General features: G+C 43.5%; 1 protein-coding gene across 1 annotated transcript in view; it reads right to left on the bottom strand.

The window, feature by feature from the left end:
* Window positions 1-21,810, bottom strand: part of itpr3 (inositol 1,4,5-trisphosphate receptor, type 3) — a 149,991-nt gene that overhangs the window by 55,263 nt on the left and 72,918 nt on the right. The window contains exons 28-38 of the mRNA XM_062052648.1: window positions 15,755-15,829; window positions 10,565-10,684; window positions 8,433-8,555; window positions 8,158-8,358; window positions 7,978-8,093; window positions 7,782-7,917; window positions 5,156-5,281; window positions 4,963-5,088; window positions 4,759-4,879; window positions 569-899; window positions 298-406 (exon numbers count right to left, since the gene is read on the bottom strand). Of these exons, the coding sequence (XP_061908632.1) occupies window positions 298-406; window positions 569-899; window positions 4,759-4,879; window positions 4,963-5,088; window positions 5,156-5,281; window positions 7,782-7,917; window positions 7,978-8,093; window positions 8,158-8,358; window positions 8,433-8,555; window positions 10,565-10,684; window positions 15,755-15,829 (1,584 nt within the window). The remainder of the gene's footprint in view (window positions 1-297; window positions 407-568; window positions 900-4,758; window positions 4,880-4,962; window positions 5,089-5,155; window positions 5,282-7,781; window positions 7,918-7,977; window positions 8,094-8,157; window positions 8,359-8,432; window positions 8,556-10,564; window positions 10,685-15,754; window positions 15,830-21,810) is intronic.

Here is a 21,810-nt window from a genome sequence, read left to right as displayed (position 1 = left end):
TGTGTGTGTCTATGTTCACCTAACACTGAATATGTGTGTTGATGTTCACCTAACACTGAATATGTGTGTTGATGTTCACCTAACACTGAATGTGTGTGTTGATGTTCACCTAACACTGAATATGTGTGTTGATGTCCACCTAACACTGAATGTGTGTGTTGATGTTCACCTAACACTGAATATGTGTGTTGATGTTCACCTAACACTGAATATGTGTGTTGATGTTCACCTAACACTGAATGTGTGTGTTGATGTTCACCTAACACTGAATATGTGTGTTGATGTTCTGCTGCTGACCTTTTCATCAAAGTCCAGAGTTCTGATCAACATCTCCTGCAGCGTCCTCAGAACTTTGATACACAACTTCTCTTCTGCGGACATCAGAGCCTTGGTGTGCTGGATCAGCCTGCACACACACACACAAACACACACACACACACACACACCACACACACACACACACACACACACACACACACACACACACACACACACACACACACACACACACACACACACAATGACTTGAGGAAAGCAGAGCACTGTTCCTGCACTCCAGGAGTCTCACTTGGAGATGAAGCCCCCAGACTCGCAGCGCAGGCGGGCGTCGGTTCCTTCCAGGAAGAGGAGCTCAGGCTGGTGGAGGACGTCCACCAGGACGGAGAGTTCTGAGTTGACCAGCGGCTTGAGGCGCTCCTCCAGCGTGTTGATGACGTCCTGCAGCTTCTCGATGATGTTCTTGTAGTCCCAGGGGTTGCCGGTGGCGACGGGCCGCGAAGAGCGCAAGGAGGACTTGTAGTTGGGGTTGGAGCGTGACAGGGAGTTGAGGGCGCTGTTGGACAACGTGCCGCTGATCTGAGCCTCCAAGTCCAGAGGAAGTGTGATGGAGCGAGTCTTGGCTGAAACATCATCACTTATCTTTATGTTTGTTATAGTGCTCTTCTGGGGCGTAATTGTGCTCTTTGGGGCGTAATGTAGTCTGGGGGAGCATAATGTGGACTTTGGGGGTGTGTTTATGGTCTTTGTGGGAGTAATGTAGTCTTTGGGGGCATAATGTAGTCTTTGGGGGAATAATATAGTCTTTGGGGGCATAATGTAGTCTTTGGGTGCGTGTTTGTGGGCAAAATGGGGCCGTAATGTGGTCTTAGGGGGCGTGTTTGTGGGCGTAATGGTGGTCTTTGGGGGCATAATGTAGTCTTTGGGGGAATAATGTAGTCTTTGGGGACATAATGTAGTCTTTGGGGACATAATGTAGTTTTTGGGGGCATAATGTAGTCTTTGGGTGCGTGTTTGTGGGCAAAATGGGGGCGTAATGTGGTCTTAGGGGGCGTGTTTGTGGGCGTAATGGTGGTCTTTGGGAGCATAATGTAGTCTTTGGGGGCATAATGTAGTCTTTGGGGACATAATGTAGTCTTTGGGGGCATAATGTAGTCTTTGGGGGCATAATATAGTCTTTGGGTGCATCTGTGGGCAAAATGGGGGCCTAATGTGGTCTTAGAGGGCGTGTTTGTGGGCGTAATGGCGGTCTTTGGGGACATAATGTAGTCTTTGGGGGCATAATGTAGTCTTTGGTTGCGTGTTTGTAGGCAAAATAGGGGCAGAATGTGGTATTAGTGTTTGTGGGCGGTATGGTGGTCTTTGGGGCCATAATGTAGTCTTTGGGGGCATAATGTAGTCTTTGGGTGCATCTGTGGGCAAAATGGGGGCCTAATGTGGTCTTAGAAGGCGTGTTTGTGGGCGTAATGGCGGTCTTTGGGGGCATAATGTAGTCTTTGGGGGAATAATGTAGTCTTTGTGGACATAATGTAGTCTTTGGGGGCATAATGTAGTCTTTGGGTGCATCTGTGGGCAAAATGGGGGCATAATGGTCTTAGAGGGCATGTTTGTTTGTGGGCGTAATGGTGGTCTTTGGGGGCGTAATGTAGTCTCTGGGGGAATAATGTAGTCTTTGGGTGCGTGTTTGTGGGCAAAATGGGGGCGTAATGTGGTCTTAGGGGACGTGTTTGTGGGCGTAATGGTGGTCTTTGGGGGCATAATGTAGTCTTTGGGGGCATAATGTAGTCTTTGGGGACATAATGTAGTCTTTGGGGGCATAATGTAGTCTTTGGGGGCATAATATAGTCTTTGGGTGCATCTGTGGGCAAAATGGGGGCCTAATGTGGTCTTAGAGGGCGTGTTTGTGGGCGTAATGGCGGTCTTTGGGGGCATAATGTAGTCTTTGGGGGAATAATGTAGTCTTTGTGGACATAATGTAGTCTTTGGGGGCATAATGTAGTCTTTGGGTGCATCTGTGGGCAAAATGGGGGCATAATGTGGTCTTAGAGGGCATGTTTGTGGGCGTAATGGTGGTCTTTGGGGGCGTAATGTAGTCTCTGGGGGCATAATGTAGTCTTTGGGTGTGTGTTTGTGGGCAAAATGGGGGCGTAATGTGGTCTTAGGGGACGTGTTTGTGGGCGTAATGGTGGTCTTTGGGGGCATAATGTAGTCTTTGGGGGCATAATGTAGTCTTTGGGTGCGTGTTTGTGAGCAAAATGGGGGCCTAATGTGGTCGTAGGGGGCGTGTTTGTGGGCGTAATGGTGGTCTTTGGGGGCATAATGTAGTCTTTGGGGACATAATGTAGTCTTTGGGGGAATAATGTAGTCTTTGGGTGCGTGTTTGTGAGCAAAATGGGGACCTAATGTGGTCTTAGGGGGCGTGTTTGTGGGCGTAATGTGGTCTTAGAGGGCGTGTTTGTGGGCGTAATGGTGGTCTTTGGGGGCATAATGTAGTCTCTGGGGACATAATGTAGTTTTTGGGTGCGTGTTTGTGGGCAAAATGGGGGCGGAATGTGGTCTTAGGGGGGGTGTTTGTGGGCGGAATGGTGGTCTTTGGGGGCATAATGTAGTCTTTGGGGGCATAATGTAGTCTTTGGGTGCGTCATTGTGGGCGAAATTAGGGCGTGATGTGGTCTTAGGGGGCGTGTTTGTGGGTGTAATGGTGGTCTTTGGGGGCATAATGTAGTCTTTGGGTGCATCTGTGGGCAAAATGGGGGCGTAATGTGGTCTTAGGGGACATGTTTGTAGGCGTAATGGTGGTCTTTGGGGCATAATGTAGTCTTTGGGGGCATAATGTAGTTTTTGGGGGCATAATGTAGTCTTTGGGTGCGTGTTTGTGAGCAAAATGGGGGCCTAATGTGGTCTTAGGGGGCGTGTTTGTGGGCGTAATGGTGGTCTTTGGGGGCATAATGTAGTCTTTGGGGACAGAATGTAGTCTTTGGGGGAATAATGTAGTCTTTGGGTGCGTGTTTGTGGGCAAAATAGGGGCGGAATGTGGTCTTAGGGGGGGTGTTTGTGGGCGGAATGGTGGTCTTTGGGGCATAATGTAGTCTGGGGGCATAATGTAGTCTTTGGGTGCATCTGTGGGCAAAATGGGGGCGTAATGTGGTCTTAGAGGGCGTGTTTGTGGGCGTAATGGTGGTCTTTGGGGGCATAATGTAGTCTCTGGGGACATAATGTAGTCTTTGGGTGCGTGTTTGTGGGCAAAATGGGGGCGGAATGTGGTCTTAGGGGGGGTGTTTGTGGCCGTAATGGTGGTCTTTGGGGCCATAATGTAGTCTGGGGGCATAATGTAGTCTTTGGGTGCATCTGTGGGCAAAATGGGGGCGTAATGTGGTCTTAGAGGGCGTGTTTGTGGGCGTAATGGTGGTCTTTGGAGGCATAATGTAGTCTCTGGGGACATAATGTAGTCTTTAGGTGCGTGTTTGTGGGCAAAATGGGGGCGTAATGTGGTCCTAGGGGGCATGTTTGTGGGCGTAATGGTGGTCTTTGGGGGCATAATGTAGTCTTTGGGTGCGTGTTTGTGGGCAAAATGGGGGCGTAATGTGGTCTTAGGGGGCGTGTTTGTGGCCGTAATGGTGGTCTTTGGGGCATAATGTAGTCTTTGGGTTTGTCTTCGTGGGCAAAATGGGGGCGTAATGTGGTCTTAGGGGGCGTAATGTAGATTTTGGATGCATGTTTGTTGCCGTAATGGTGGCCTTTGTGGGTGTAATGTAGACTTTGTGGGTGTAATGTAGACTTTGGGGGCGTGTTTGTGGCCGTAATGGTGGTCTTTGTGGGGCTGTTTGTGATCTTTGAAGGTATGGTCTTTGGGTGCGTGCTTTTGGGCGTAATGGGGGCGTAATGTGGTCTTTGGGGGCATGTTTGTGGGCAACATGGAGGCGTAATGTGGTCTTAGGGAGAGAGTTTGTGGTCTTTGGGTGAGTGCTTGTGGGAGTAATGGTGGTCTTATGTTTGGGGTGTAATGGTGGTCTTGTGTTTGGGGTGTTATGGTGGTCTTGTGTTTGGGGTGTAATGGTGGTCTTGTGTTTGGGGTGTAATGGTGGTCCTGTGTTTGTGGGAGTAATGGTGGTCTTGTGTTTGTGGTGTAATTGTGGCCTTATGTTTGGGGTGTAATGGTGGTCTTATGTTTGGGGTGTAATGGTGGTTTTATGTTTGGGGTGTAATGGTGGTCTTATGTTTGGGGTGTAATGGTGGTCTTGTGCTTGGGGTGTAATGGTGGTCTTGTGCTTGGGGTGTAATGGTGGTCTTGTGTTTGGGGTGTAATGGTGGTCTTATGTTTGGGGTTTAATGGTGGTCTTATGTTTGGGGTTTAATGGTGGTCTTATGTTTGGGGTGTAATGGTGGTTTTATGTTTGGGGTGTAATGGTGGTCTTATGTTTGAGGTGTAATGGTGGTCTTATGTTTGGAGTCTAATGGTTGTCTTAAGTTTTGGGACGTCACCTGTGACAGCGAGGGTCTTGATGCAGGTCTCCACCTGTGCTCTGTGCTGCTGCTGCAACCAGGGACAGTCCAGCAGGCGCACAGACGACTGCAGCAGCTGGGTGACGATAGTGTGATGACTCTGACAACGACAAAGGGGAGGAGTCAGACTCACCGGCCAGCGCACTTCCTGTTCACCTCAGGGGAGGCGGAGCTAAAGCTGACCTGCAGCGAGGTGCTGTTCTCGGAGAAGGGCGAACTGAAGAAGGCGTTGATGGTGTCGAAGACCACGTTGATGATGTATTTCTCCAAGATGGGGTCGGAGAGACGTTTATCCCGCTTACTGCACACCTGCAAGGACCATACCTGCTGAGTGGCCGGGTCAAAGGTGAAACAGGAAGTGGAACGAGGCGCTCACCTGGGCCATGTCCACAGTGAAGTCCCCAAAGAGCTTCCAGATGTGATTGGAGGTGTAGATCTCCTTCATCTCCACTTCTGTGTCCACATAGCAGTGGTTGACAAAGTTCACGTAGGCGATTTTCACCTGCAAGCATGACGTCACACACTCAGGCTTATGTTTAATACAGAGTAAGAACACCTAGGGCATTCTGCGGCCCGCGGGCCACATCCGGCCCTTTGTGTGTCCCTGTCCGGCCCGCATGAGGCCAATCATAAATTACAAAATAAATTCAAAAAAACATCTATGTCGTGCGTGCAATACAACTGTGCTGCTTTTATTTTGAAAAGTGTTACTTGTGGGCGTATGTCCGTGTGTAAGCTGTGAGTGAAGGTGCACAGCGACAAGTGATGAACGGTTTACACCCGAGACGCTAAAAAGAGAAGAGTTGATGACAAATGGCGTGTTTTCAACAAGACATGGACTGCCAAGTATTTCTTTACAGAAATTAAAGGTAAAGCCGTGTGCTTAATTTGTGGTAGACAGGTTGCTGTGTTTAAAGAATATAATTTTAATCGCCACTACACGACGAAGCACGAGGAAAAATACCGGAATCTGTCTGATAAAGCGCGCGCAAGGGAGGCTGATGCGTTGAAGGTAAAACTGCAAACCCAACAAGGACTTTTTGCCAAATTTCACACCCCCAGAGATGCAGCTGTCAGGACAAGTTTCGTCATTTCTCACAAAATCGCCAGAAAAAGTAAGGCGTTTTCTGACAGAGAGTTTATTAAGGAGTGCTTATTGGACTCTGTTGTGCTGATATGCCCGGAGAAGAGGGGCGCATTTGAGAACGTGTCACTCTCCCGACGCACTGTAACGAGGCGGGTTGAGACCATCGCTGGAAACTTGGAGCTTCAGCTGAAGAACAGAACGGCCGACTTTGACTGTTTTTCGCTGGCTTGGATGAGAGCTGCGATGTACGTGACACCGCCCAGCTGCTCATCTTCTTACATGGGATAACTGCAGACTTTCAAATCACATAGGAGCTGGCAGCCATGCAGTCAATTAAAGAGACAACCACAGGTAATGACTTGTTCACAGAGGTAAATGCGTGTTTGGACATGTTAGGACTGAAATGGGACAAGCTGGCAGGTGTGACAACAGATGGTTGTCCAAATCTGACGAGGAAACATTTTGGACTTTTAAAGAGGATGCAGGATTAAGTGACAGAAATTGACATTTTTGCATTGTATTATACATCAGGAAGTGTTGTGTAAGACAGTGTTAAAAATAAAACCATCAAAAGCAATCTGCTTTTGTATAAAGTTAAGTTAGGTTAAATGAAATTATTATTATTATTATTATTATTTATCTTACGGTACATCAAAAATAATTTGAGCAAAATTTAATTAAAATATTGTCGGTGTGGCCCTCCAGCAGTGCTCGGGTTGCTCATACGGCCCCCGGTAAAAATTAATTGCCCACCCCTGAGCTAAGGTCACATTAGCATGCTGGCTGAGGATTGTGATCATACTTGCCAACCCTCCCGTTTTTACCGGGAGACTCCCGGTATTCAGCGCCTCTCCCGATAACCTCCCGGCAGAAATTTTCTCCCGACAAACTCAGTATCCGGTATTCATCCGGAGCTGGAGGCCACGCCCCCTCCAGCTCAATGCGGACCTGAGTGGGGACAGCCTGTTCTCACGTCCGCTTTCCCACAATATAAACAGCTTGCCTGCCCAATGATGTCATAACTGTAGAATGATCGAGGGCGAGTTCTTGGTTTCTTATGTGGGTTTATTGTTAGGCAGTTTCATTAACGTCCTCCCAGCGCGGTAACAACACACAACAACAGCAGTCACGTTTAGTCTACCGTAAAGCAGTTCGTCTGCCGTAAACAGCAATGTTGTGACACTCTTAAACAGGACAATACTGCCATCTACTGGATAGCCTCCAGAACACTGAAATTCAAGTATTTCTTTCATTTATATGTATAATAAAATAAATATATATATATATATTAGGGCTGCAACTAACGATTAATTTGATAATCGATTAATCTGTCGATTATTACTTCGATTAATCGATTAATAATCGGATAAAAGAGACAAACTACATTTCTATCCTTTCCAGTATTTTATTGAAAAAAAAACATCATACTGGCACCATACTTATTTTGATTATTGTTTCTCAGCTGTTTGTAAATGTTGCAGTTTCTAAATTAAGATTTATTTTTAAAAAATTAAAAAAAATAAAAAAATGTTTAAAAAAAATAAAAATAAAAAAAAAAGCCTCTGCGCATGCGCATAGATCCAACGAATCGATGACGAAATTAATCGGCAACTATTTTTATAATCGATTTTAATCGATTAATTGTTGCAGCCCTAATATATATATATACTGTATATATATATATATATATATATGAAATACTTGAGTTGGTGAATTATAGCTTAAATATATTCCCCTCTTAACCACGCCCCCTCCCCTCCCCACCACGCCCCCACCCCCACCCCCCAGTATCGGAGGTCTCAAGGTTGGCAAGTATGATTGTGATGTATTAACCGGCGTCAGAGTCCAATTTTGAAAGAACAGCCATGACACCGCCATGACACCGCCATGACACCGCCATGACACCGCCACTGACCTCGGTGATGCAGTCCTCATGCGTCACCACTCGCACGATGTCCTCCAGCGGCAGCAGCGACGTGCACTTGATCTCCGTGTAGACGTTCTTGCCCTCGGCGCACGCCGCCAGCAGCTCCACCAGCGAGATGTGATACCTGCGCGGGGGAAGGGAACATGCCGGAAGCCGTCTCGCAGGAAGTGGACGCCGCGGTTACCTTAACGGGCTGTTGTCGCCGACGCCCTCCCTGCTCTCGGCCATGAGCTCCAGCATGACGTTGAAGGAGGCCTTGTCGTTGTAGAAGACCACCACGTCCTCGCCAGCGTTGGTCAGCTGCAGACACACATGGTCCTTTCACACAGGGAAAGTTCACGCGGGGGGGGGGCAGCGACCTCACCTCAGTCATGATCATGTCCTGGCACTTCTTCACGTACTTCCCCTCGGCCTTGATGATGGTGTGCAGGAAGTTGAGGTAGTGGACGTGGCGTCCGTGCGTGGCCAGGCAGTGGATGAAGTGCTGCAGGACGCTCTCCGAGATCTCCGTGCACAGCTGGTAGTTGTTGCAGAAGATGTGCTGCACTGTCTCCGCCTCCAGCAGCTGAGTGGGAGGAGCCGTGATCGGCGTGGTGGCGAACGAAGGACGTTGCGCGGGCCAATCGGAAACCAGCTTACCCCGGGGTTGAGGAAGAGACTGAGGTTCTTGTGCAGCAGAGCCTGGTTCTCCTGGTTCCCCATGCAGAACTTCTGCAGGAACAGGTGAGCGTACCTGATGATCTCCTGCATCTTCACGTCGTTCTGCAGACACAAGAGCCAAGAGTTTGAACTGCTGTTGAAACTTTTCTGTGTGACCATTTGTAACTAGAGATGTCCGATAATGGCTTTTTTGACGATATCCGATATTGTCCAACTCTTAATTGCCGATTCCGATATCAACCGATACCGATATACACTACCGTTCAAAAGTTTGGGGTCACGCAAACAATTTTGTGGAATAGCCTTCATTTCTAAGAACAAGAATAGACTGTCGAGTTTCAGATGGAAGTTCTCTTTTTCTGGCCATTTTGAGCGTTTAATTGACCCCACAAATGTGATGCTCCAGAAACTCAATCTGCTCAAAAGAAGGTCAGTTTTGTAGCTTCTGTAACGAGCTAATCTGTTTTCAGATGTGTGAACATGATTGCACAAGGGTTTTCTAATCATCAATTAGCCTTCTGAGCCAATGAGCAAACACATTGTACCATTAGAACACTGGAAATGGGCCTCTATACACCTATGTAGATATTGCACCAAAAACCAGACATTTACAGCTAGAATAGTCATTTACCACATTAGCAATGTATAGAGTGTATTTCTTTAAAGTTAAGACTAGTTTAAAGTTATCTTCATGGAAAAGTACAGTGCTTTTCCTTCAAAAATAAGGACATTTCAATGTGACCCCAAACTTTTGAACGGTAGTGTATACAGTGGTGGAATTAACACATTATTATGCCTAATTTTGTTGTGATGCATTAAACAATGTAACAAGGTTTTCCAAAATAAATCAACTCAAGTTATGGAAAAAAATGCCAACATGGCACTGCCATATTTATTATTGAAGTCACAAAGTGCATCATTTTTTAAAAGATGCCTCAAAACAGCAGCTTGGAATTTGGGACATGCTCTTGAGGTGGGCGGGGGTTAGGGGGTAGCGGGGGGTGTATATTGTAGCGTCCCGGAAGAGTTAATGCTGCAAGGGGTTCTGGGTATTTGTTCTGTTGTGTTTATGTTGTGTTACGGTGCGGATGTTCTCCCGAAATGTGTTTGTCATTTTTGTTTGGTGTGGGTTCACAGTGTGGCGCATATTTGTAACAGTGTTAAAGTTGTTTATACGGCCACCCTCAGTGTGACCTGTATGGCTGTTGACCAAGTATGCCTTGCATTCACTTGAGTGTGTGAAATGCCATAGATATTATGTGATTGGCAGTGCCTTTAAGGCAGTGGTTCTTAACCTGGGTTCGATCGAACCCTAGGGGTTCGGTGAGTCGGGCTCAGGGGTTCGGGCGGAGGTCAAGACACACCCGACTCATCGTGTAAATAAAAACTTCTCCCTATCGGCATATTACGGATACGGCAACAGCAGAAGTCAGACTGATTTGCAGGTGTGTCATTTGTTGTGAGTTTATTCACTTTGTTGGTTTTGTTCTTTGAACGAGGTGATGTTCATGCACGGTTCATTTTGTGCATCAGTAAAAAAAACATGGTAACACTTTAGTATGGGGAACATATTCACCATTAATTAGTTGCATATTAACATGTAAATTAGTAACATATTGGCTCTTAACTAGTCATTATTAAGTACTTATTAATGCCTTATTCGGCATGGCCTTATAATAACCCTAACCCTCTAACCCTGGCCCTAACCCTCTAACCCTAACCCTAACCAAATAACTCTAAATTAAGTCTTTGTTACTTAGAATATGTTCCTCATACTAAAGTGTTACCAAAAACATATAACTTTGTCTTGAATTTGAAAAAAAACATTTTATTTTTCACTAAAGAAGGGTTCAGTGAATGCGCATAAGAAACTGGTGGGGTTCGGTACCTCCAACAAGGTTAAGAACCACTGACTTAAGGTTTATTGACGCTCTGTCCTTCTCTCTACTTCCGTGTACACAGCGGCGTTGTACGTGTTGAAACCTATACCGATAATTTTGAAACCGATACCGATAATTTCCGATATTACATTTTAAAGCATTAATCGACCGATAATATCTGCAGTCCGATATTATCGGACATCCCTATTTGTAGCACTAGCATGTTCTCACCTGGTCGTAGGAGACCTGCAGCAGGTCCAACATGACTTTATGAGCTCCCATGTTCTTCAGCAGCCTCTGCTGCTTCTTCCACACACCGCTGCTGCACATTTTGTTCAACCTCTCCTGGATCTACGGCAACACAAAGATCATGCAAGCGTACAATAAGTACACCTGAATGACACTTTTGGGACAGTTGGACCCTGGAACACATGACAGTGGTGCCTCGGATGCCAGTTTAAATTAGGGTTAAAAAACCAATAATTTGGTACCAATACCAAAATGTTTTTCGATACTTTTCTAAATAAAGGGGACCACAAAAAATTGCATTATTGGCTTTATTTTAACAAAAAATCTCAGGGTACCTTAAACATATGTTTATTATTGTAATTTAGTCCTTAAATAAAATAGTGAACATACAAGACAACTTGTCTTTTAGTAGTAAGTAAACAAACAAAGACTCCTAATTAGTCTGCTGACGTATGCAGTAACATATATTGTCATTTATCATTCTATTATTTCGTCAACATTATGAGGGACAAACTGTAAAAATTGATTATTAATCTACTTGTTCATTTAGTGTTAATGTATGCTTATTTTCTGTTTTAACATGTTCTATCTACACTTCTTTTAAAATGTAATAATCACTTATTCTTCTGTTGTTTGATACTTTACATTAGTTTTGGATGATACCACACATTTAGGTATCGATCCGATACCAAGAAGTTACAGGATCAAACATTGGTCAAATTCAAAATTTTGTCCAGGGACATATTTACTGAGTTTATAAACAAAATATTAATTTTTTAATAAGGAAAATAGATTTTGTGACGATAAAAAATATTGATGTAATCATAGTAGTATCGACTAGATTCGCACTTGTACTTGGTATCATTACAGTGGATGTCAGGTTTAGATCCACCCATGGCATTCAGGAACAGCGTCATTAGCATTAGCATTCCAGGAATTCCATAATACCATTTCTCAATTAAAAATGTTACTACTTTAACATTTCTCGACCGATTTTAAAAATTTCAACACCAACCAATTCAACTCATTCAGAACATTAACTTTTTTTTTATTTTTTGTTTTTATTTTTTTTATTTTTTTTACATTTTCTAAAAAATTCCCTCTTTTCCTAGAATTCCCAAATTTTCATGAAATTCCCAAGTTCCACAACTCCCACATTTTCTATCCAATTCAAAGCGTTCCAACTTCAAAATATTCAGGCTGTTCAGGAATTGCGTGCTCTCTTCCCACAATTATTTAAAAAATTCCCAGATTTCCTAGAATTCCCAGTTTTTAGTGACATTTTCCCCATTCAAAATGAATTGGCCATTTTTCAAACTTCCACAATTCCCACATTCTTCAACCGATTCAAACCATTCCACCTTCAACACATTCAATTCATCTTGGAAATTCAAACGACCACTTTTCCACATTCAACAAATTTCCAGGAATTCCTGTTTTTTTCTAACCATATTTCCAACCTTTTTTAATGCGATGACTCCTTTCACATTTTTCAACTCGTTTCAACCACTGCAATGTCAAAACATTCCTCTTAGTCAGGACAAAAAAACAAGTTGGTTTAGGAACTTGAAAAATTCCCGGTTTTCCAGAAACTCAATAATATAATTTTTCAATTAAAAACTGTTAATACTTCAACATTTCTTGACCAATTTAAACAATTCCAACACCAACCAATTCAGCTCATTCAGGACATTCAAGTCTTTTAAAGGCCTACTGAAAGCCACTACTACCGACCACGCAGTCTGATAGTTTATATATCAATGATGAAATCTTAACATTGCAACACATGCCAATACGGCCGGGTTAACTTATAAAGTGCAATTTTAAATTTCCCGCTAAACTTCCGGTTGAAAACGTCTATATATGATGAGCAGATGAGGGCTGGCTGGCGTAGGTGGAGCGCTAATGTTTTTATCATAGCTCTGTGAGGTCCCGTTGCTAAGTTAGCTTCAATGGCGTCGTTAGCAACAGCATTGAAAAGCTTCGCCAAGCTTGGAATTATTAACCGTGTAGTTACATGTCCATGGTTTAATAGTATTGTTGATCTTCTGTCTATCCTTCCAGTCAGGGATTTATTTATTTTGTTTCTATCTGCATTTAAGCACGATGCTATCACGTTAGCTCTGTAGATAAAGAGCTTCGCCGATGTATTGTCGTGGAGATAAAAGTCACTGTGAATGTCCATTGCGCGTTCTCGACTCTCATTTTCAAGAGGATATAGTATCCGAGGTGGTTTAAAATACAAATCCGTGATCCACAATAGAAAAAGGAGAAAGTGTGGAATCCCACCCTTGTACCTAAGTTACGGTCAGAGCGAAAAAAGATACGTCCTGCACTGCACTCTAGTCCTTCACTCTCACTTTCCTCATCCACGAATCTTTCATCCTCGCTCAAATTAATGGGGTAATCGTCGCTTTCTCAGTCCGAATCTCTCTCGCTGCATTGTAAACAATGGGGAAATGTGAGGAGTCCTTCCTCCTGTGACGTCACGCTACTTCCGGTATAGGCAAGGCTTTTTTTTTATCAGCGACCAAAAGTTGCGACCTTTATCGTCGTCGTTCTCTACTAAATCCTTTCAGCAAAAATATGGCAATATCGCGAAATGATCAAATATGACACATAGAATGGATCTGCTATCCCCGTTTAAATAAAAAAAAATCATTTCAGTAGGCCTTTAACACATGTTTAAAAAATTCCCGCTTTTCCCAAAATTCCCATTGAAATAAATGGGACATTTTTCCAAGTTCCACAATTCCCACATTTTTCATCCAATTCAAACCGTTCCAACTCCAAAATATTCGGCCTGTTCAAAATGGTGTTCTCTCCAACAATTATAGAGACATTCTCGGATTTCCAAGAATTCCCAGTTTTCAGGGACCTTTTCCCCATTCAAAATGAATTGTCCATTTTTTAAACTTCCACCAAATTACCAAATTTTTCAACCGATTCAAACAATTCCACCTTCAACACATTCCACTCATTCAACTAACACTTTCCCAAGTTCCAAACCAAATTCAGTTTTTCCTGGAAATTCAAACTCTTCAACATTGAAATCATTCCAACATTCAAACTATTCTTACATTCATTCTGTCAGCATTTCACTTCAACTTCAGCATTGGCGCATTCAAACGCAATTCCTTCAGGAATTTGCCTCATCTACTTTTTGATGATTTGCTTCTAGAATTTTCATCGACTTCTTCTGAGCACTGCACTTCTTCACACTCACTTCCTTCAACGTAATGTTGATTGCTAGCTATGAGCTAATGCTGGCGAGGGCCCACTGTGACAACTCACATTTTTTCTCGCAACCTGAAGCTTAAAGGCCTACTGAAAAGATTTTTATTTATTTAAACGGGAATAGCAGATCCATTCTATGTGTCATACTTGATCATTTTGCGATATTGCCATATTTTTGCTGAAAGGATTTAGTAGAGAAAATCGACGATAAAGTTCACAACTTTTGCTCGCTGATAAAAAAAAGCCTTGCCTGTACCGGAAGTAGCGTGACGTCACAGGAGGTAATCTTCCTCACAATTTTCCTTTGTTTACTATGCAGCGAGAGAGATTCGGAGCGACAAAGCGACGATTACTCCATTAATTTGAGCGAGGATGAAATATTTGTGGATGAGGAACGTTAGAGTGAAGAACTAGAGGCAGTGCAGGACGTATCTTTTTTCGCTCTAAACGTAACTTAGGTACAAGCTGGCTCATTGGATTCCACACTCTCTCCTTTTTCTATTGTGGATCACGGATTTGTATTTTAAACCACCTCGGATACTATATCCTCTTGAAAATGAGAGTCGAGCACGCGAAATGGACATTCACAGTGACTTTTATCTCCACGACAATACATCGGTGACACACTTAGCTACTGAGCTAACGTGATAGCATCGTTCTCAAATGCAGATAGAAACAAAATACATAAATCCCTGACTGGAAGGATAGACAGAAGATCAACAATACTATTAAACCATGTACATGTAACTACACGGTTAATAATTCTCAGCCTGGTAAAGCTTAACAATGCTGTTGCTAACGACGCTAAGGCTAACTTAGCAACCGGACCTCACAGAGCTATGATAAAAACATTAGCGCTCCACCTACGCCAGCCAGCCCTCATCTGCTCCTCAACAGCCGTGCTCACCTGCGTTCCAGCGATCGACGGCGCGACGAAGGACTTCATCCGTGGGTTTGGCGGCTAGCATCGGCTAGGCGTCTGCTATCCAAGTAAGTAGTCCTTGTTGTGTTGCTACAGCCAGCCGCTAATACACCGATCCCACCTACAGCTTTCTTCTTTGCAGTCTCCATTGTTCATTAAACAAATTGCAAAAGATTCACCAACACGGATGTCCAGAATACTGTGGAATCATGAAATGAAAACAGAGCTTTTTCTACGGGCTCCGAATACTTCCCTTGCCCTCGTGACGTCACACGCATACGACAGCATAATAAAACGTTTTTAACCGGAAGTGTGGCGGGAAATTTAAAATTGCACTTTATAAGTTAACCCGGCCGTATTGGCATGTGTTGCAATGTTAAGATTTCATCATTGATGTATAAACTATCAGACTGCGTGGTCGGTAGTAGTGGCTTTCAGTAGGCCTTTAACGATCAACTGAGAGACACCTCTTATTAAAATCTCGTAAGCCCAAGTACCACTGTGTTTATTTACTGAGAAAAAACTCAATTCGAATGTACTGTAAAAGTAGATAAAATATTATATTAAAACTGAGAATTTTTTGGAGTTCCACAAGGCTTGGTGTTAGATACACTACTCTTTCCATTTCTGAGAAGAACAAAACAACCATTGGTGGTTAGGCTTTACACGGACATGACTTAACCACAGCAGGTGCAGGGCAACCAACAGAGATATTTCACTTTGAGACAGGCTGGCACCTAAGAATAAGCAGCGACATCATAGCTTGATCTTTGCAAACGGACAGGAAGTGGATGCGTGAGCGTGAAGGCGGTGAGATGATGCGATTAGAAAGTAACACAATGACATTGCGGATCACACGGCGAGGAGGAAGTCAAAGGCCCACAAATAACATCAGACACTGACAAGGAGCTGCAAGCTGCATAGGACCAGCGGGTCAAAAGGTCAAACAAACACATTGTCCCGCCCACACTGAGTGATTGACAGACGACAACACGCTGCGGATGTTTCCTGACCTCTTTGACGTTCTGATAGTTCTCGTTGCTCTTCTCGCCTTTCTCTTTCTTGGGAGCCGCGTCCTCTGCTGCCCCCTGGAGGATGCACAGGGCAGCACAGCAAGCAGGACACACTTATGTCACTATGATGTCATCACTCTACCCTCAGGAGAAGAAGCAGTTTGGAACATTTTTACCTCATTAGCATGCACACCACTCTTTTTTTAAATTAGCACTCATATTGTTAGAGGAATACTTAAGATTTGGCCTTTGTACAGCTAGAAGAGATACACACGGTGAGCTCGCCCTGTTTCGTTACTATCCACGCACTCTCACGCACACATATTGGATCTAATGGTGTCATGAAGTACCAGCCTGAAGGGAGAGTGGAGGGGAATGTATGGCACGCATGTCAAGTTAACTTGCAGTTTCCATACCTGTCAAAGCGGACAGAAAGCATGAGAGACAAGCGACCATTTTTGGAAAGCTCGCTCCGAACCTGAGACAGCTCGGTTGACTCCCTCCAGCGCTGGCATTGCTAGTGTTTGTACTTACCCTATTTTCCGGACTATAAGGCGCACTTAAAATCCTTTCATTTTCTTAAAAACTCGACAGTGCGCCTTGTAACCCGAAGGGCCTAATGTACGGCATCATTCTGGTTGTGCTTACCGACCTCAAAGCTATTTTATTTGGTACATGGTGTAATGATAAGTGTGTCCAGTAGATGGCAGTCACACATAAGAGATACGTATAGACCAGGCCTGGGCAATTATTTTGACTCGGGGGCCACATTTAGAGAAAAAAATGTGTCTGAGGGCCGGTATATCTATTTTTAGGGACACTAATACAAAACCTCACAATAATGTCTGATTGAATGCTAAAAACGTTATGACCGACCGCCTTAAAAAACGTAATGGAATTGTACATTTTTCTATGAACGATAAAACACTCAATATTGACAAAATATGAATGTCACACCCCCTTTCGATCGACATATTTTACAATCAAGCGAAACGCAACAAAAATGCAACAAACAGTGAAATATGAACGCGAAGGGTACAAAATAAACCCACCTACAATCTGATATATCTGATATAGCACTAAGCTTTAGAACTTTGTTGTGAAAATCTCCTTCCGCGTCTGTGGAAACGCTTCCCGCCCACACTGCTTGGTGCCTCGTCTGAGCTGCTGTGACGTATATTACCATAGTAACTAATTAGATGACCATAGTAACTAATTAGATTACCATAGTAACTGGTATATCAGCCATAAGCGCAGATTGCAACCAATGAAATACTTTGTATAGTTCAAGACTTACGGTCATTAGAAAACATCACTGCACATCATAATGGCAGCTACACTTTCCATCTTAAAGATCTAAAAAGAGTATTTGGGAATGTCCGGCGGGCCAGATTGAAAAGCTTAACGGGCCGCATGTTGCCCCCGGGCCTTAATTTGCCCAGGTCTGGTATAGACTGTGAGATGACGCCAGTAAACAACACCAAAACGTTATATGTTCCATTGAGAATATATTACTATTACTATTACTACATAGTATTACTATGGTGTGTGTATAAGGACCGCAAAATGACACCTATTAGCAGACATATTATCTGGCGTTTTGTCTTGCAATATTATGCAAAAGCTACTTTTCTTACCTTCTGGTACCTGCTGATCTGTATTTGGGATCTGTATAAGTCCTGAAAACAGACCTGGTTGTGTGTGGGTGAGTCTGCCGCCTTCTCTGAACTTTTGCCACCTTTTTGCGCATGTCCGCCATTGTAGTCCGTGGTCGATAAGCTTCTTCTTTTTCTCTATCTTCTTGTTATGGGACATTCATCCTCCGCTGTTGCCCTTTCTAATATAAAGTAGTGTAAAGTTCTTACTTATATCTGTCAGTAAACTCGCCATGAAAGCGCTAAAACATACCGGTGTAGTGAGTTTACATTATTCACCCAAGGAACTTTAGTTATCAGAGAGTTCCGGTCGGACGGTTTTTCACGGGACACATTTCCGGCGTTGTTGTTGCACTAGTGAGCCACGGATGAGGAGATGCTGCTCCGTTATTGGTTGAAGTAAAGTCTGAATGTCATTAAAACAGTTAGCTCCATCTTTTGACACTTCTTCCACGCCCGTCCTTGCACGCTACACCGCTACAACAAAGATGACGGGGAGAAGACGCTGCCCAAAGTGAGACACGTAAATAAGACCGCCCACAAAATGGCGCATCCTGAAGCGACTGTCAGAAAGCGGCTTGAAGATGATCTGTAAAACATCATCTATGCAACATTTTGTCACACCGCGGTGAGGAAAGTCCTGTTTTGGGGTTGTCGGGCAAACTTCCTGTTTTATGTTGAAAGTCTAACCTTCCTCTCGTTTCGGGCCACTTGCCCTTCCTCCTGTGTCACTGGTCTGATGTCTTTCCTGATTGCCTGATTGTGCCCACCTGTGTCACCCTCCCTCATGTGTATATAGCCCTCGTCTTCCCCTGTCTTGTTGCCGGAGTATATCGTCTCAGCGTGTACCTCCAGCCGTCTTCCACAGTCTTGTCAAAGTCGCTAAGTATTGCCTCGCTTTATTCCTTGATTTCTTTGTACCCTCTGACGAAGAGGGATTTTGATTTGGCTGATTTCCAATGTTGCTCTGGAGAGGGAAGTCTGGGGGTCTTTGCTGGAGCTGCTGTCCCCGCGACCCGATTCCGGATAAGCGGTTGAAGATGGATGGATGGATGGATGGATGGATGATTTCGTGGAGAAGGGGGAGGGGTACAGATTCGGTGACCACAGGTGAGGCGCTAGCTGTCCAAAGTCGGGACCCAGGGTGGACTACTCATCTGTGCATCAGTTGGGGACGTCTCTGCGCTGCTGACCTATCTCCACTCAAGATGATCCCCTGCTGGCCCTACTATGGACTGGACTCTCACACTATTATGTTAGATGCACTATGGACTGGACTCTCACACTATTATGTTAGATCCACTATGGACTGGACTCTCACACTATTATGTTAGATCCACTATGGACTGGACTCTCACACTATTATGTTAGATCCACTATGGACTGGACTCTCCCACTATTATGTTAGATCCACTATGGACTGGACTCTCCCACTATTATGTTAGATCCACTATGGACTGGACTCTCCCACTATTATGTTACATCCACTATGGACTGGACTCTCCCACTATTATGTTAGATCCACTATGGACTGGACTCTCACACTATTATGTTAGATCCACTATGGACTGGACTCTCTCACTATTATGTTAGATCCACTATGGACTGGACTCTCACACTATTATGTTAGATCCACTCTGGACTGGACTCTCACACTATTATGTTAGATCCACTATGGACTGGACTCTCCCTATTATGTTAGATCCACTATGGACTGGACTCTCACACTATTATGTTAGATCCACTATGGACTGGACTCTCACACTATTATGTTAGATCCACTATGGACTGGACTCTCCCACTATTATGTTAGATCCACTATGGACTGGACTCTCACACTATTATGTTAGATCCTCTATGGACTGGACTCTCACACTATTATGTTAGATCCACTATGGACTGGACTCTCCCACTATTATGTTAGATCCACTATGGACTGGACTCTCCCACTATTATGTTAGATCCACTATGGACTGGACTCTCACACTATTATGTTAGATCCACTATGGACTGGACTCTCCCACTATTATGTTAGATCCACTATGGACTGGACTCTCCCACTATTATGTTAGATCCACTATGGACTGGACTCTCACACTATTATGTTAGATCCACTATGGACTGGACTCTCACACTATTATGTTAGATCCACTATGGACTGGACTCTCCCACTATTATGTTAGATCCACTATGGACTGGACTCTCACACTATTATGTTAGATCCACTATGGACTGGACTCTCACACTATTATGTTAGATCCACTATGGACTGGACTCTCCCACTATTATGTTAGATCCACTATGGACTGGACTCTCACACTATTATGTTAGGTCCACTATGGACTGGACTCTCAAACTATTATGTTAGATCCACTATGGATTGGATTCTCCCACTATTATGTTAGATCCACTATGGACTGGACTCTCACACTATTATGTTAGATCCACTATGGACTGGACTCTCTCACTATTATGTTAGATCCACTATGGACTGGACTCTCACACTATTATGTTAGATCCACTATGGACTGGACTCTCACACTATTATGTTAGATCCACTATGGACTGGACTCTCACACTATTATGTTAGATCCATTATGGACTGGACTCTCACTATTATGTTAGATCCACTATGGACTGGACTCTCACTATTATGTTAGATCCACTATGGACTGGACTCTCACTATTATGTTAGATCCACTCTGGACTGGACTCTCACACTATTATGTTAGATCCACTATGGACTGGACTCTCACTATTATGTTAGATCCACTATGGACTGGACTCTCACTATTATGTTAGATCCACTATGGACTGGACTCTCACACTATTATGTTAGATCCACTATGGACTGGACTCTCACACTATTATGTTAGATCCACTATGGACTGGACTCTCACACTATTATGTTAGATCCACTATGGACTGGACTCTCACACTATTATGTTAGATCCATTATGGACTGGACTCTCACTATTATGTTAGATCCACTATGGACTGGACTCTCACTATTATGTTAGATCCACTATGGACTGGACTCTCACTATTATGTTAGATCCACTCTGGACTGGACTCTCACACTATTATGTTAGATCCACTATGGACTGGACTCTCACTATTATGTTAGATCCACTATGGACTGGACTCTCACTATTATGTTAGATCCACTATGGACTGGACTCTCACACTAATATGTTAGATCCACTATGGACTGGACTCTCACTATTATGTTAGATCCACTATGGACTGGACTCTCACTGTTATGTTAGAGATCTACTATGGACTGGACTCTCACTATTATGTTAGATCCACTATGGACTGGACTCTCACACTATTATGTTAGATCCACTATGGACTGGACTCTCACACTATTATGTTAGATCCACTATGGACTGGACTCTCACTATTATGTTAGATCCACTATGGACTGGACTCTCACTATTATGTTAGATCCACTATGGACTGGACTCTCACACCCACATCTGCGGTCCCCTCCAAGGTTTCTCATTGTCATCCCATTGGGTGAAGTTTTTTCTTGCCCTGATGTGGGATCTGAGCCGAGGATGTCGTTGTGGCTTGGCAGCCCTTTGAGACACTCGTGATTTAGGGCTATATAAATAAACTTTGATTGATTGATTTGCTTAAGTTTTTGGTCAGGTTTTGTTTGAGTTAATTTCATAGTGCTCTGCCTTCTTTTTCACCTCCTCTTGGAGCGCTTTAATTTGTAGTTTTCTTAGCTCTTTATAGTGTAGTTTCTGTTTATAACTTGTTGTCTCTTCCTCTTTGTGAGCGATTTTCTTTTGGTGTAGCTAATCATAGATTGTTGTTTTTTGTTATTAGATCAGTGTAAATTTTGTTATCGCCTTTTTCTTACCCCCGGGAGTGATTTTCTGTTTGTTGTTTTGCGCCACGTTTTTTTTTTATGGTTACTCTCGTGTATCAAGTCTAGAGTTCATAGCCATTTGTTTATTCACTCTGTCTGAAGAGAGTTCTTAGAAACTGCAGAATAAAAGCCTGCGTCAATCGTTCCCCGTCTGCAACTGAGTCCTCCATTCTTGCCAAGACTTAACACATTTTGACCAAAGAACCACCATTACATGTTATGTAGACCACTAGGAAGTGTTTTGAATTTAGAAAAAATAAATAAAAATTGATTGAAAAAAATAATAATATATATAAATATTTTTAAAAAAAATTTCTTCTAAATTTTAAACACTTCATAGTGGTCTACATCAGCGTTCCCCAACCACCGGGCCGCGGCCCAGTATCGGTCCGCGGACCGATTAAAAATAAATAAATAAATAAAATTTTAAAAAGTATTTTTATTTTTATTAAGTCAACATAAGGGATAAAGTCCGTAGCACACATGATTGTATTTCTTTATGAAAAAAAATTTAATAA

This window comes from Entelurus aequoreus, linkage group LG07 (assembly GCF_033978785.1).
Source record: "Entelurus aequoreus isolate RoL-2023_Sb linkage group LG07, RoL_Eaeq_v1.1, whole genome shotgun sequence".
Taxonomy (NCBI): Eukaryota; Metazoa; Chordata; class Actinopteri; order Syngnathiformes; family Syngnathidae; genus Entelurus; species Entelurus aequoreus.
Note: the sequence above shows the minus strand (reverse complement) of the source record. Positions and strands in the feature narration are given on the sequence as shown.